Source organism: Setaria italica, chromosome IX (assembly GCF_000263155.2).
Source record: "Setaria italica strain Yugu1 chromosome IX, Setaria_italica_v2.0, whole genome shotgun sequence".
NCBI classification, from domain to species: domain Eukaryota; kingdom Viridiplantae; phylum Streptophyta; class Magnoliopsida; order Poales; family Poaceae; genus Setaria; species Setaria italica.
Window position 1 is genome coordinate 52,531,860 of NC_028458.1, and position 11,663 is coordinate 52,543,522.

General features: G+C 42.3%; 1 protein-coding gene across 1 annotated transcript; it reads right to left on the minus strand.

Annotated features, from left to right (window-relative positions):
- Positions 1 to 10: 10 nt before the first annotated feature.
- LOC101756087 (nuclear pore complex protein NUP155-like) lies at positions 11 to 10,264 on the minus strand. Its single transcript, XM_012842978.2, is given in 16 exon segments — positions 11 to 684; positions 900 to 1,228; positions 1,325 to 1,543; positions 2,291 to 2,571; positions 2,574 to 2,635; positions 2,721 to 2,926; positions 3,585 to 3,984; positions 4,092 to 4,269; positions 4,272 to 4,338; positions 4,465 to 4,677; positions 4,762 to 6,150; positions 6,152 to 6,377; positions 6,462 to 6,724; positions 7,949 to 8,075; positions 8,690 to 8,859; positions 10,067 to 10,264. Coding segments are annotated over 16 exon segments (4,395 nt in total). The 5' UTR covers positions 10,229 to 10,264; the 3' UTR covers positions 11 to 581.
- Positions 10,265 to 11,663: the final 1,399 nt, after the last annotated feature.

An 11,663-nucleotide genomic window follows, 5' to 3' on the forward strand; every position in this document is an offset into this window, starting at 1 on the left:
CAAACAAACGGAACAAAAAAAGGACCTAAAATTCAGCATTTCTCACACTACAACGATCGTCTTCCCAGCTACTGAAATACAGTATACCTTGATGCCAATAAACACAAGGAGCTACAGAGCTTACAACCCTGAAAGAATATTCTACTATCAAACTGTACAATCTCATGGTACATACTAATTTTCAATTTCCTATATGAAAACCGACATGTATTCAACGGATAGATCTTTGTTGCTGTAAAGCCAAACTGAGTTTTCCAGCTGTTTTCCCACTTCAGGTAAAACCAGAGGAGGAGCATCTGCCCACGGGATTAGCAAGTAATCAACACCGAGCTCAGAAACAACTTTACACAGCAGCTCCATAATTCACGTTGACTCGAAATCAAATAAAAGAAGGCTGCACATGGATAAACTCTGAGTGATGGTCAGCGCAGCCTTGGGTTCTTTCAGATATAAAGTGTAAGACAGAAACAATAGAGATCAAGCACAGGTGAATCTGGAGGCCTTTGGCTCTTTCTCTTCTTGATACAACAACTGATGCAGGACCCATACTTTACAATGCTGAGGATACAATTGAAAAATGGCTAATAAGGTGAGAGTAATTTCTCCTCAAGCTCACGGAAACCACGGTAGACATTCTCCGTTTGGTTCTGTGGAAGGTTTAATCGCCTCACTTCAGTCATATACCTGAAATTGCAATACAGCGCAAGAGAATGGTCAAATATATCTGTGAAGTGGGTTCACACAACAAAAGAAGTAAAATAGTGAAATAGTGTGAATGGACTTTTTTAAGAGTCTAGGGTAAATTTATGACATTTAAACAACTGATACAAATACACTTGTATGAAACAATGCAGTTGAAAGAGATGTAAATGTAAAATGCGATTCATACATAAACTTACCTGTTCGCCAAACTAATTATTTTATCTCGAGCACCTTGATTTGCAGTTCCTGTTTGATTCAGTGAAAATGTTCCATCAAAAAAGAATGAAGCCCCAGCACTTGTGGTGCCTAGTCTATGTGCAATGACAGACATCCCCCACTCACGAAGGATCGCAAGAACTGATCTCAAAAGGCGCAGCTTTATATTAAGTGAAGGCATGATTGCCCCATTTGATAACAGCTGATCATACACAGCAAGCACTGGTTCAGGAAGACCTTTACAGGCACCAAGAAGAGCTCTTGCAACATCATCATCGCCAACTAATTCTTCTCCTGAACTTAATCTATCCTGTAGATAAGAGCAGGATATAATATGAGTTGGTGGAATGCCCTCAAAGTTCGGCTCGAGCATGCAGGTATATACAGAACACAAAATACACATTACCAATGCAGCCTTCTCAAGATGAAGGGATATTATATCCAAAGGCAAACAAGCTCCATCTGCAGGATCAAGTTTCGAGCCAACTCTTTTCACCACAGAACATGCTTCTGCAACACCCTCTCTTGTAAGTGCCTGGTCAAGGAGTCTGGCCCAAATTTCTCGAACAATTTTGCTATCAGCATCTCCAGAGTAATTAGCGAAGCTCAGCATTTCCAGGCAAACCTAACAAGAAGACGTTACTAGTCATTTTCGCGAGAAATCATTTCCTAATAACCAATATGCGTGCAAGAATTATTTTGTAAAAGGTGCTCCTAGTACCATTAGACAAGAGATGGCCTAATTTTTTTTTAAAAAAAAAACTCGACCTGCGGTAAGAGCCCTTGGGCATTTTTTAAGTGAAGACTGAAGACCTTCTCATGCAGGTCAAGAAAACCCCCGAACCCCTGCCCCACCCTTACACAGCAGCACCGTAGCCAATCTAAAATTAGGTTCAGAAGATCCAGAAAATCTGCTCAAAATTCATATCCTGACCCCAGTTATGAGTTTGAAATACAGCACAACAAATTGATTTGGTGGAACCTGCTTACTGTGTAGAGGTTCAAGCAAAGAGGGTTTGACGTATCCAACACGAGCAGTGCTCAATTAAGGAAATCCTTTTGAAAGTAAGTTCACTGATGGAAAGAAAGAATAATTTCAGCCAGTCACCAGAGTGAACCTTTCTATTCACTTTTCTGTTGTCCTTTAGTGTTCTGCTTGGCTCCAAGGCGGCTAGCTTTATTCAGTACAAATGCTGTTCTTTCAAGTTTCATCTAACTCTTATGTCTATTATTTCAAAATGTTGCATGTCCACAAACTTAGTTATTTTGCAGAGCAATAAGGTCCTATGGATGAGCTTATTACATAGTTTGGGAACATGCAAATCATTGAGATGTAATAAAGAAGATTAAATTCACAAAAACAAAACCATACCTCCCAGAGATTAAACGGAACAGCATAGTCATTATATAGTTGAGTGATACTCTTGAGACCCAATGAAAGCTCTTTTGCCTTATCTTTGGCAGCTTTAGCAGCCTCTGCATCAGCAAGAATGTTGTCACCAGGGAACGGATCATTTGGTGATTCAGAATTGCTCAGAATATTTTCAACCCGTGCTGCCATGAGCTCCAGTTCTTGTTTGATTTGCATTTGGAAGCGAAGCACTGCAAGTTTGCCTTCAAGCAAATCCACTGTGCTACTATCAATAGGATTCTGGATGAATCAGCAGCGATGCCTGCGCTTTTGGCCTGAAGCACTGCATTTCTGAGATATTCGTACCTGTATTCCAGTATTCCAGTAGGTGTTATACTGTTATTACATATAAATGATGGAACATAAAAAGGTAAAGAAAATAATGAGAGACCTCTTGTCAAGAGTAGGTGCTTCTTCAGAATTGGAGCATTGTCTCTCTGCCAATATTAACAACATCCTGGCAGCAGCAATATGCTCCCCCTTAAGAACATAGTACCTTGCTAGGAGCTCAAGATACTTTGTTTGGCTAGTCGAGATAGGTGCACCTAAATCTTGCAACTTAGCAGCTCCTGATGTAAGTGAAGAAACTGCCCGAACCTTATACAGTGAAAATTAGGTAGTCAGGAACAAAATGCTGGTCTTACACGACCTGGTTAAAAGACTTAAATGATGCATGGACAATAATGGCTTGGAAGGATCCAGTGACATGAAAGGCATTTATGTGATCACATCACCAGTATCTAAGGAAGTTCTCTGCAGCTATTCATGGCAATGATGAGTATTAAACACCAGTATATGTATATGGTAGTAAAAAACGGATCTGCCTAGTATTTGATGGGCATGCTAAACCTAAGCAAATCCAGAACCTCTTTTATTTATATTAAACAGGACACGTGAAAACATACTATTACTTTTGTTTCTGTATTATCAAGATGCATGGGCCTTGGATCCTGTCTGAGAAATAAGCATCTGAAGGGAAGGGATGGAGGGCGGTATAGAACATAACACAAGAAATGAAGGTAACCTTCAACAAACATACACCATGATCAATGGCAGGTGCTCAGGACTCCCCTGGGACAACAGAATTCAATGGCAATATAGTTGCCCCCGAATGATTTACCTGTATATCAATGGACAAACCCCAGAATAGGATAATTATCACCAACACACCAGAAAAAGTTTCCAGTTTGATAAAAGTACTAATCATGTATCAGTAGTTCCAAATTTTAGTAGGAAAACAAGGATTAGGGCAAACCTCTTCTTGATGCTTACGACCAGCACTCTGCAGAAAAGAAACCAAATCAGAACCACCATACTCCAAAAGCTCATTTTCTAGACCGAGCTCGATCAGTGTCCTGTATAGATGCTCATGGAAAACTGTGTCCGGCCATTGGACGCTAAGTTGGATGATCTGTTTGATATACTTGCTTCGAGAAGCTGGATCAACAGCAGTTGCTAAACCAGATGACTTATCTGCACCTTGCCCAACACCCTTGAGGGTGCGTAGAGCATTCATAACTATTTCATAGCACTGTTCACGCTGCAACGTTATCATATCATGATGCCTTGGATCAATTTGACCATTGATAACATCAGCATTGGAGTCAAGTGCTTGAGCTTTCTGCAGAGGCAACCGGACTACAGCCTCATAAAATCTGAACCCCCACACAACAAAAGAATATATAATCAGCTAGCAGATATGAAAAGAAGCTATCAAGGTTGATATATTTTAGGCTGAAAAATACCAGCGCAAGTGACTAACCTTAGGTTCTCAAATCTCTTGCAGATGGCACTCAAATCAGCAGAGTCTGGTATCTTAGTTAAGAGGTTGAAAGCATCTCTAGCAAGAATATCTCTTTCATCAGGGTTATTAGTCATAGATGCTCTCTCAAGACATTCCACTGCCAAGTAATATTTGTAGTCTGACTCGTTGAAGTAATAGGGCAACCCTCCCTCAATTTAGTACTGATTTCCTCAACAGTTCCTCTGCCCTCTGGGCCAATATAGTACTGCAAAAATCATATAAAATTACAGACCTAAATTGTAACAGTTGAGAAATTTGAATGTGAATGCTGCACATGAGATTCCCCATTTCCATATAAGCAGAGTAAAGAAAGGGAGGTTGACAGTATTACCTCCATGAGTGCAGAAATAAGCCGCATCGCAAGCTGGTCGCCGTCCTCTGAACATACCAATTGATGAAACGTTAATTGAACTAATTTCTTGCGTAAATCATTGCCCAGTGTCTGAGCCAAGCGGACAACATTATGATGGCAAACAAGTTGAAGCAGAAAGAGTGCTTCACCAGATCTCCTAAGCAACCGCCTAAGACATTCCATTGCCCTCACCTGTTGATCCAATTGATGCATGTCAGAAAAAAAAGAATTAAACTGTGCTCTTATTCTGCTGAGTAATTTCTAAGTGTTACCTACCTCCATAGCCGCTAGTTCTGCTGATGTATAAACCAGCCTTGGCTTTTTACTTGATGCAGATTGATCGGTGGGGTTCATATCTCGAATTTGGGAGTTGTACGGACTCCTTCCATTGCCACGCCCCCCAGAACCCATAATAGGACCTGTTTTGTAGAGTATCGAACCAGAATCGCCCAGGCCAGCAACATAACCATACAGGCCTCTTCTCTTGTTTCTTCTAGATCTTAAAAATGTTTCCAGTGAACGTATCTTACTCTCAAGAATTTTCAAGGCCCCAGCTGACAGCCTGCAAACAACTATGCCATCCTCGTGTTCATTAGCACCAGCAGGTCCTCGAATCACCATAATAGGAAGCTCCCATATGGGATAGAGTAGTCTTGAAGAGCACAAACAGAGCCCTTCATATGCACCGGAAAACAAAGGTTCTGCTTCTTGAACAACTTGACCCATACTAAAGCCTCCAGCCTGAGTTCGTGTATTAGATAAAGCAGTGGTGCCATCAATTTGAGGCATCCCAACAAGTCCAGGGTCCTCAAATGCCTCAGCAGCTTTCTCAGAAACAGCATTGCTTATCAGACTATCTTCAGCATAAAGTAGCTTCGCGGCTAGCATTAAGCACATTGCTGCAGCTTCTCCAGCGCCAAAGCGATTAAAGAATTCTTCAATTTGCGATCTCAAGGTGTTCCCATCAAACAATTTTCTTAGAATATCAACAGGCCTGTTAAAAATTACCTCCATCAAACCCATTGTATTGAATACAACAACCCTCCTCCGAGGTAAGATATGCTGGGTAGGAAGATATCCTTTCGCCCACAGTTTTATAGATGCTTTCTCAGAAGGTTTTCTGAAACTTGTGAAGCATTCCACATCAGCATATAAAGACTGCACCGTGAAAGCAGCATCTGGAAGTGGGAGAACATCAGAGGCACAAAGCATTCGACCCTCAACAGGCAAAGCAGAGACTGTTTCTCGTAGAGCTCGGGAGCTTCTAGAAGCTGTTCCAAACGTACTCGGAAGGGATAACTGCGCAGCTGAATCTTTCTGCACAGCCAGAAGAGATGACATGGCTGTAGCAGATGAATCTGACATTATAAGAGCACCAGCAGAATAGAACGCAGACTCAACTTTTAAAGCTAGATCCTCAGGATGAGCTCTGCCAGCCGCAGAAACAGCACCAAATGTAAGCCCACCACCAACCCCCAGGGGTGGGGACGGCCTAGTAGCAACAATTTTTAAACAGGTTGGCCTCTGCAAACTACTGCTCAATCCAACTGAAGAACCATTTCCACCTGACGTGGTAAGAAATAAAGCAACAGCATGAAGCCATTTCGATTCCATAGACGATAGAGGTGAGATGCAGACAATTGATGGTTTTGGTGATCGTGCAGATGTTTTGTGCGTTAGACCTTCGACCACCATAAGGTGCATCCCGTGGATCAACAATGTTCTTTTCTTCTGTAACTTTTGTCAAAGGGCCATCGCCATTAGCTCCTAAATCAAATAACTGCAATTTCATGCCTTCGGTGCGAGCATAGATAGTGTTCCTCTCGTCATCGATGACCATATCAACAATAGGATCAACAGTTGAGAATTTGAATGCATTTGGCAGGACCCACCTGAAAATCATGATGGCTGAATAAGCAGGTGGCCTCTAATAAGCAAATAAAGCATCACATTTCTGGTCTTACAGCAGTAGATACCTGGAAAGAAGGCTGCCAATACCAGTAGTAAGACAAACTTTACGGCAGCGTTTACGCCAGCCTGAGCCAGTTGTATACTGCAATTCATATATATGCCCATCACGTCCAGCTAGGAAAATTTGGTCCTTATCCGTACATGTGATGCATGTCACAGTGACACCATCAGTGGCAATCATGTACTCAGGTAAAGGTTGTAATGAAAGCTCAGCATACGGATCTGTTCCATCAGCACTAGCAGAACAGCAAACTCCAACAAGTACCAGCAGGCACAGCAGATGTAGGTGAAAGTACATTAGCTTGGACAAAAATAAAAAAGAAATGGCAACTTGATTTTCTATGATGTATCTCAATTCAGTAAGATTTTCAGCGATGCATATGAGCAATGTGAGCATCAAAGACATGATACTCCACTAAATAAACTTGCTTCATGCCTTGATTATATTCATCAAGCATTTACTAACTGTCCTTACAAAAGTAGCAGCCACCTATCTGATATTATACTACATGGTCTAAAAATTTTCAAGACATGGCCATTCAATATGGTCCGACTCATAAGCAGTACATATAAAAGTGTCACCATTGCAAATACTCCCTCCATTCCAAATTATAGCTCACACCAACTTTGTCCTAAGTCAAATTTGTCTACCTTTAACCAAATTTATAGGAAAAGGCACAAGCAAAAAATATGCACTAGAAAAGCCAAAACGACCTGTAATGTGGGACGGATGGGGTATTTTTCTAAAAACTTGGTCAAAGTTAAGAGTAGTTTGACTTAGGACAAAGCTAAAGTGAACTATAATTTGGAACGGAGGGAGTATTTCTATTGACCAAAAGTTGTGTTTGGTATTTCATACTGTTATCCTGACTATTAGATTCCTCATAAATTTTGGATACAAAACCTTCAACAGGATTTAGTAAAAAAATTGATGGTTGACCCATTATTTTGAGAAACAGATCTTCTGCTCATATTTTGTTGCTTCATTTTACATAGTTTCAATATTTAACAAGATCCAGTGATGATCTCAATACATTGAAAGAATAGCAAAACCATTAGGCACATGTTTGAGGACACAATAGTTCAAAGTGTGTGCTTGCATTAGTGAAGATGGACTCGATTCCCTTGGCTCGTTGCCCACCAAAGGCTAGGCCAGGAAAGCAAACATAAAGGTATCCAACAGTCCACTACTCCAAGGAATGTTGAAGAGTCATACACTACAAAAGTTCAACACTACACATGGCTCAAGGGTACTGGGAAGAATATTTTTATAATTATCCAGAACCTATTCTCAAATGTTGTTGCTTCATTTTGTGTTTTAATTTAGAGATTGAATTTTGCAGGCAGTGTATATTACTGTAGATATTTCACAATAAAAATGTATCGATTTGATTAGCTATTATGTATCACTTGCAACAGCATGAATTTATGAAGTGACATTCAAGGTCAGCATGTTTGTTGCAATTCAAAAGAAAACATAAATCATCCTTACCTCAACAGGAGTTGCTAAAACTAAAAGGTATTGAATGGCTTCAACGAAAATCCCAGGCTTTGCCCTAGCAAGGCCAACAGCACAAATTGCTTGCTCATCCACATTATAATCTTGACACTGCCCATCCCTGGGAACAAAACCATAAAACAGTTATAAGCAACAAGCATGCCATGCCCGCATTGAGGAAAACGTATCATTTAGACAACTTATGACCAATGAGAAAGTGGCATCACTTACACAATGCTAAGCTGTTTATTTAATAAAACTAAATACATGAGATCAACTTTAGACTATTAGATAGTACCAATACGACAAAGTGTGCTATACATGTTAAAAGAGGTGCCACTTCATGATGATGATGATGATGATGATAGATGGAAGGCTTGATAGAGATAGCTGGATGATTAGGCCACCCCTGCTCCAATGGGCCACAGAATATTCTCACTTTATAATTAGACAAGTGATTTTAACAATGGCCAAAAGTTCAGAACTAACATCTCATAGACCACAAAATCATTTAATTCAAAACAGATATGAAAATGGACCATGGAAGGTTTTGATAGAGGACTCCTCTAAAAGAACAATCTTACAAAGCAACACTACTCTATATCAATGGCAAGTTGACAATGAGATAAATTTGAGATACCAAGTAAACGTCATGTTAAATGGTATTCCATTTTAACTGTTTAAGACTAATCACACATGTACAAAGAAAAAATAAAACAAATTTTAGTGGTTTACCATTTGTCAAAACGCCAGATGAAAAATGAATTATCAACCGTTGCCCAGGCCCGGTGTATGTCAGAAAAGATCCCACAAAGGGCTGTTCCTTCACCGGCTGCAGCATTGTATCTTTCAATCAACATAGGAGGGAGCTGACGAGTTTCAGCAATTTCCACCAAAGGAGGCCACTGTAGAAGAGACAAAATGTTTTAAAGGGCATTTATATTTGTGGAACAACTTCATATTTAACTTTGCGGACATAACTTAAAATGAACACAGATGGTAGAAAAGAATAGGTCCTGCAATGCATTTCTTAGACCATGCAAGAAGATCATGTCCAATGTCATAAAACTTCTGAATTATAGAATCCAGCATTTGAGGCAAAAACATCCAACATGTACCGATGTATGTAGATTCTTCATGTTTCATCCTAACACCATACGAGTTAAAACTTAAAACATGAACGATTTTGTAAATCCAACAAACAAAACAATGCAAAGGAAAATCACATAAATGACCATCTACTTTTAAAGTATGAACAGTGACCACTATCCCATTTTCTCAACCAACCAAACCAGGCAAAATGACTACCACCTACTAATTCAATTCCCAATACTTAAGAATTTGTCCCTTGAGTGAATGATGTCACCTATCAAAAAAAGCTCAAGCTAAAACTATTCTTATGTTTAATGTTACAGTGCTTTCTTTTCAATAAAGCTGTAAAGAGCCAACAATCTTAGTTCAACCTTAACTTGGGCTCAACATCATTACTCATCCCATATAAGCCAGTGTTGAGCTTACCAGTTAAAATTAGGCCAGGGCGGTTTTCAGTATTTCAAAACTGCCACCACTCGGTGTATGCTAATTTCCACTTTTTTGCCCCAATTTAAAAGACTACAAAATATTTCACCAATTCTAATGTTAGCTTCAGGATTCACATCCTCCTATGGAATCACCTACGTGTCACTCCTATTGTCAATAACTCCCATTGTTACACATGATACCTTTTATCCTGTACTCTCACCTAATGTTTCCTAAAATTTGCCCCAAATCTATTTATACTTTAACACACATCAGCCGAACTTTCCGATACAAATAATATAAACCTACTACGCCTACTGCAGAAAGAAAAAAAATCTTCACCAGAATTTATGTGGTTCGAAATAAACAGGTCAAATCCCTGCTCGTCGTGTTTTCTGAACCTTCATTTTTCGATTCCTCGCTACCCCATTGCACTGGAACAGAAAAATGACGCGAATCCCCCCAGAACAATTGCTGTAACCCTCGAATACAGCGGAAACGTTCGCCCAGAACGGACGCTGACACAGATCAACGGCTCAAGCGTGTGCAGCAACCAGAACACACGCAGTGGATGGCAAGTCGGGCGGGGCTTACCTCCTTGGGGTGCGAGGAGTAGGGGTGGGACGAGTAGCGCGATGCCTCGAGGGCCTCTTCTAGGTCGGGCTGTGCGGCGGCGTTGCGGCCGATCTGCTCCGAGACGTGAAGCCCCGCCGAGGCCACGTCGGGGCCGATGGCCTCGTCCTCCTCCCATGCCATGGTCGGAGCGCCGCGGCACAACGCGGAGGTGCGGGGGGACGGGAGAGCGATGAAAAACCCTAGCGTGTGTTTGGTTACTGGGTTGTAGTGGGTCGGAATGGGTTCGACCCACATTGTTGAAAAAGGATGTGGGTTGGGTCCAACCCAGATGGGAATATTCCCACGAGATCCGGGTCCGCTGCATTCCTCCAAAATGGAGGAACCACGCCGACCCAGATGGACGCCGTGCTTCTCCGTCTCCGTGCTTGCCCGCACACCGGCGCGCTCGCCGCCTCCCTCGGTCGCCAGGCTCCGGGACGCGCACCTGGGGCTCGCCGTCGAGGAGGCAGGCAGCATGAAGGAGGCGACACTGGGCGGGGAGGAAGCGGCGCCGCGCGGGGAGGCGTCGCCGGGCAGGGAGAAGGCGGTGGCGGGCGGGGATGAGGCGGGGGCCGGTGCGGGGCGTGGAGGAGGCGGCCAGCACTGGGGCGGGGAAGAGGGAGCGGGCAGCGCCCAGTGGAGGGAGGGAGCGGGCGGCCCGGCGGAGGCGGCGGTCGGCGCCGGGCGACGATGAGGCGGCCGGGAGGGAGGGAGTGGGCGGCGCCCGGCGGAGGGAGGGAGCGGGCGGCGGAGCGAGTAGAGGAGCAGAGGAGGCAACCGGGAGGGAGCGAGCAGAGGAGGTGGAGGATGAAGAAGATGGCGTGGGAAAAAAGAAAAAGAAAAGAAGAGGATGACATGTGGCCCCGGCAGCTAATAGGTGGGCCCCACAACTAACGGTGTTAAAAGGACATCCATCCCAACCCTCTCAACCTCTCCAACCAAACAAAAGACTGGGTCTAACTCATCCCTCTCCATCCCTCTCATCCAAACACGAGCTGGGTTCACTCCAACCCACAGAAGGGGGTTGGCTCCGACCCAACCCACGTCGTCCCAAAACCAAACGCATCCCTAGAGCGCGAGGGAAGGGGACGGCGGGGATGGGATGTTTGGGCTTTTGAGGTTTTCGTGGGCGCCTGGGCGGGTTCCGGATTTTGCCATGGCGCTTCGAGGAAATTTTCCTTTTCAGTGAGAGAAAAGCACAGTGGACTCGTAAGAAGTCCGTTTATGTCAGTTGAATGAAATTTAAAACTTGCGTTACTGTGAAAAAAATGAAATAGGATCACATGATAAGTTTAGGTCTAAATTATTCTAATTCATGTTCAAATCTTTATTGTTATCTCTTAGTTGGAACATAGTATATAAATTTTGTTTACTGTAGAAAAATGGTTCATGTGACAATTAAAATTGTAACCATCCGATTGAATTATCCATAATTCTAAATATAACATCAATCATATTGCTTCGGCAAATAGGTAACTAATAGCTTGTCATAAACATTATATGCTTAAAAATATTGTAGTAGCTTATATCTACTCATTGAAATTGTTTCACGTTGGATGGTTTTAGAAATTATATT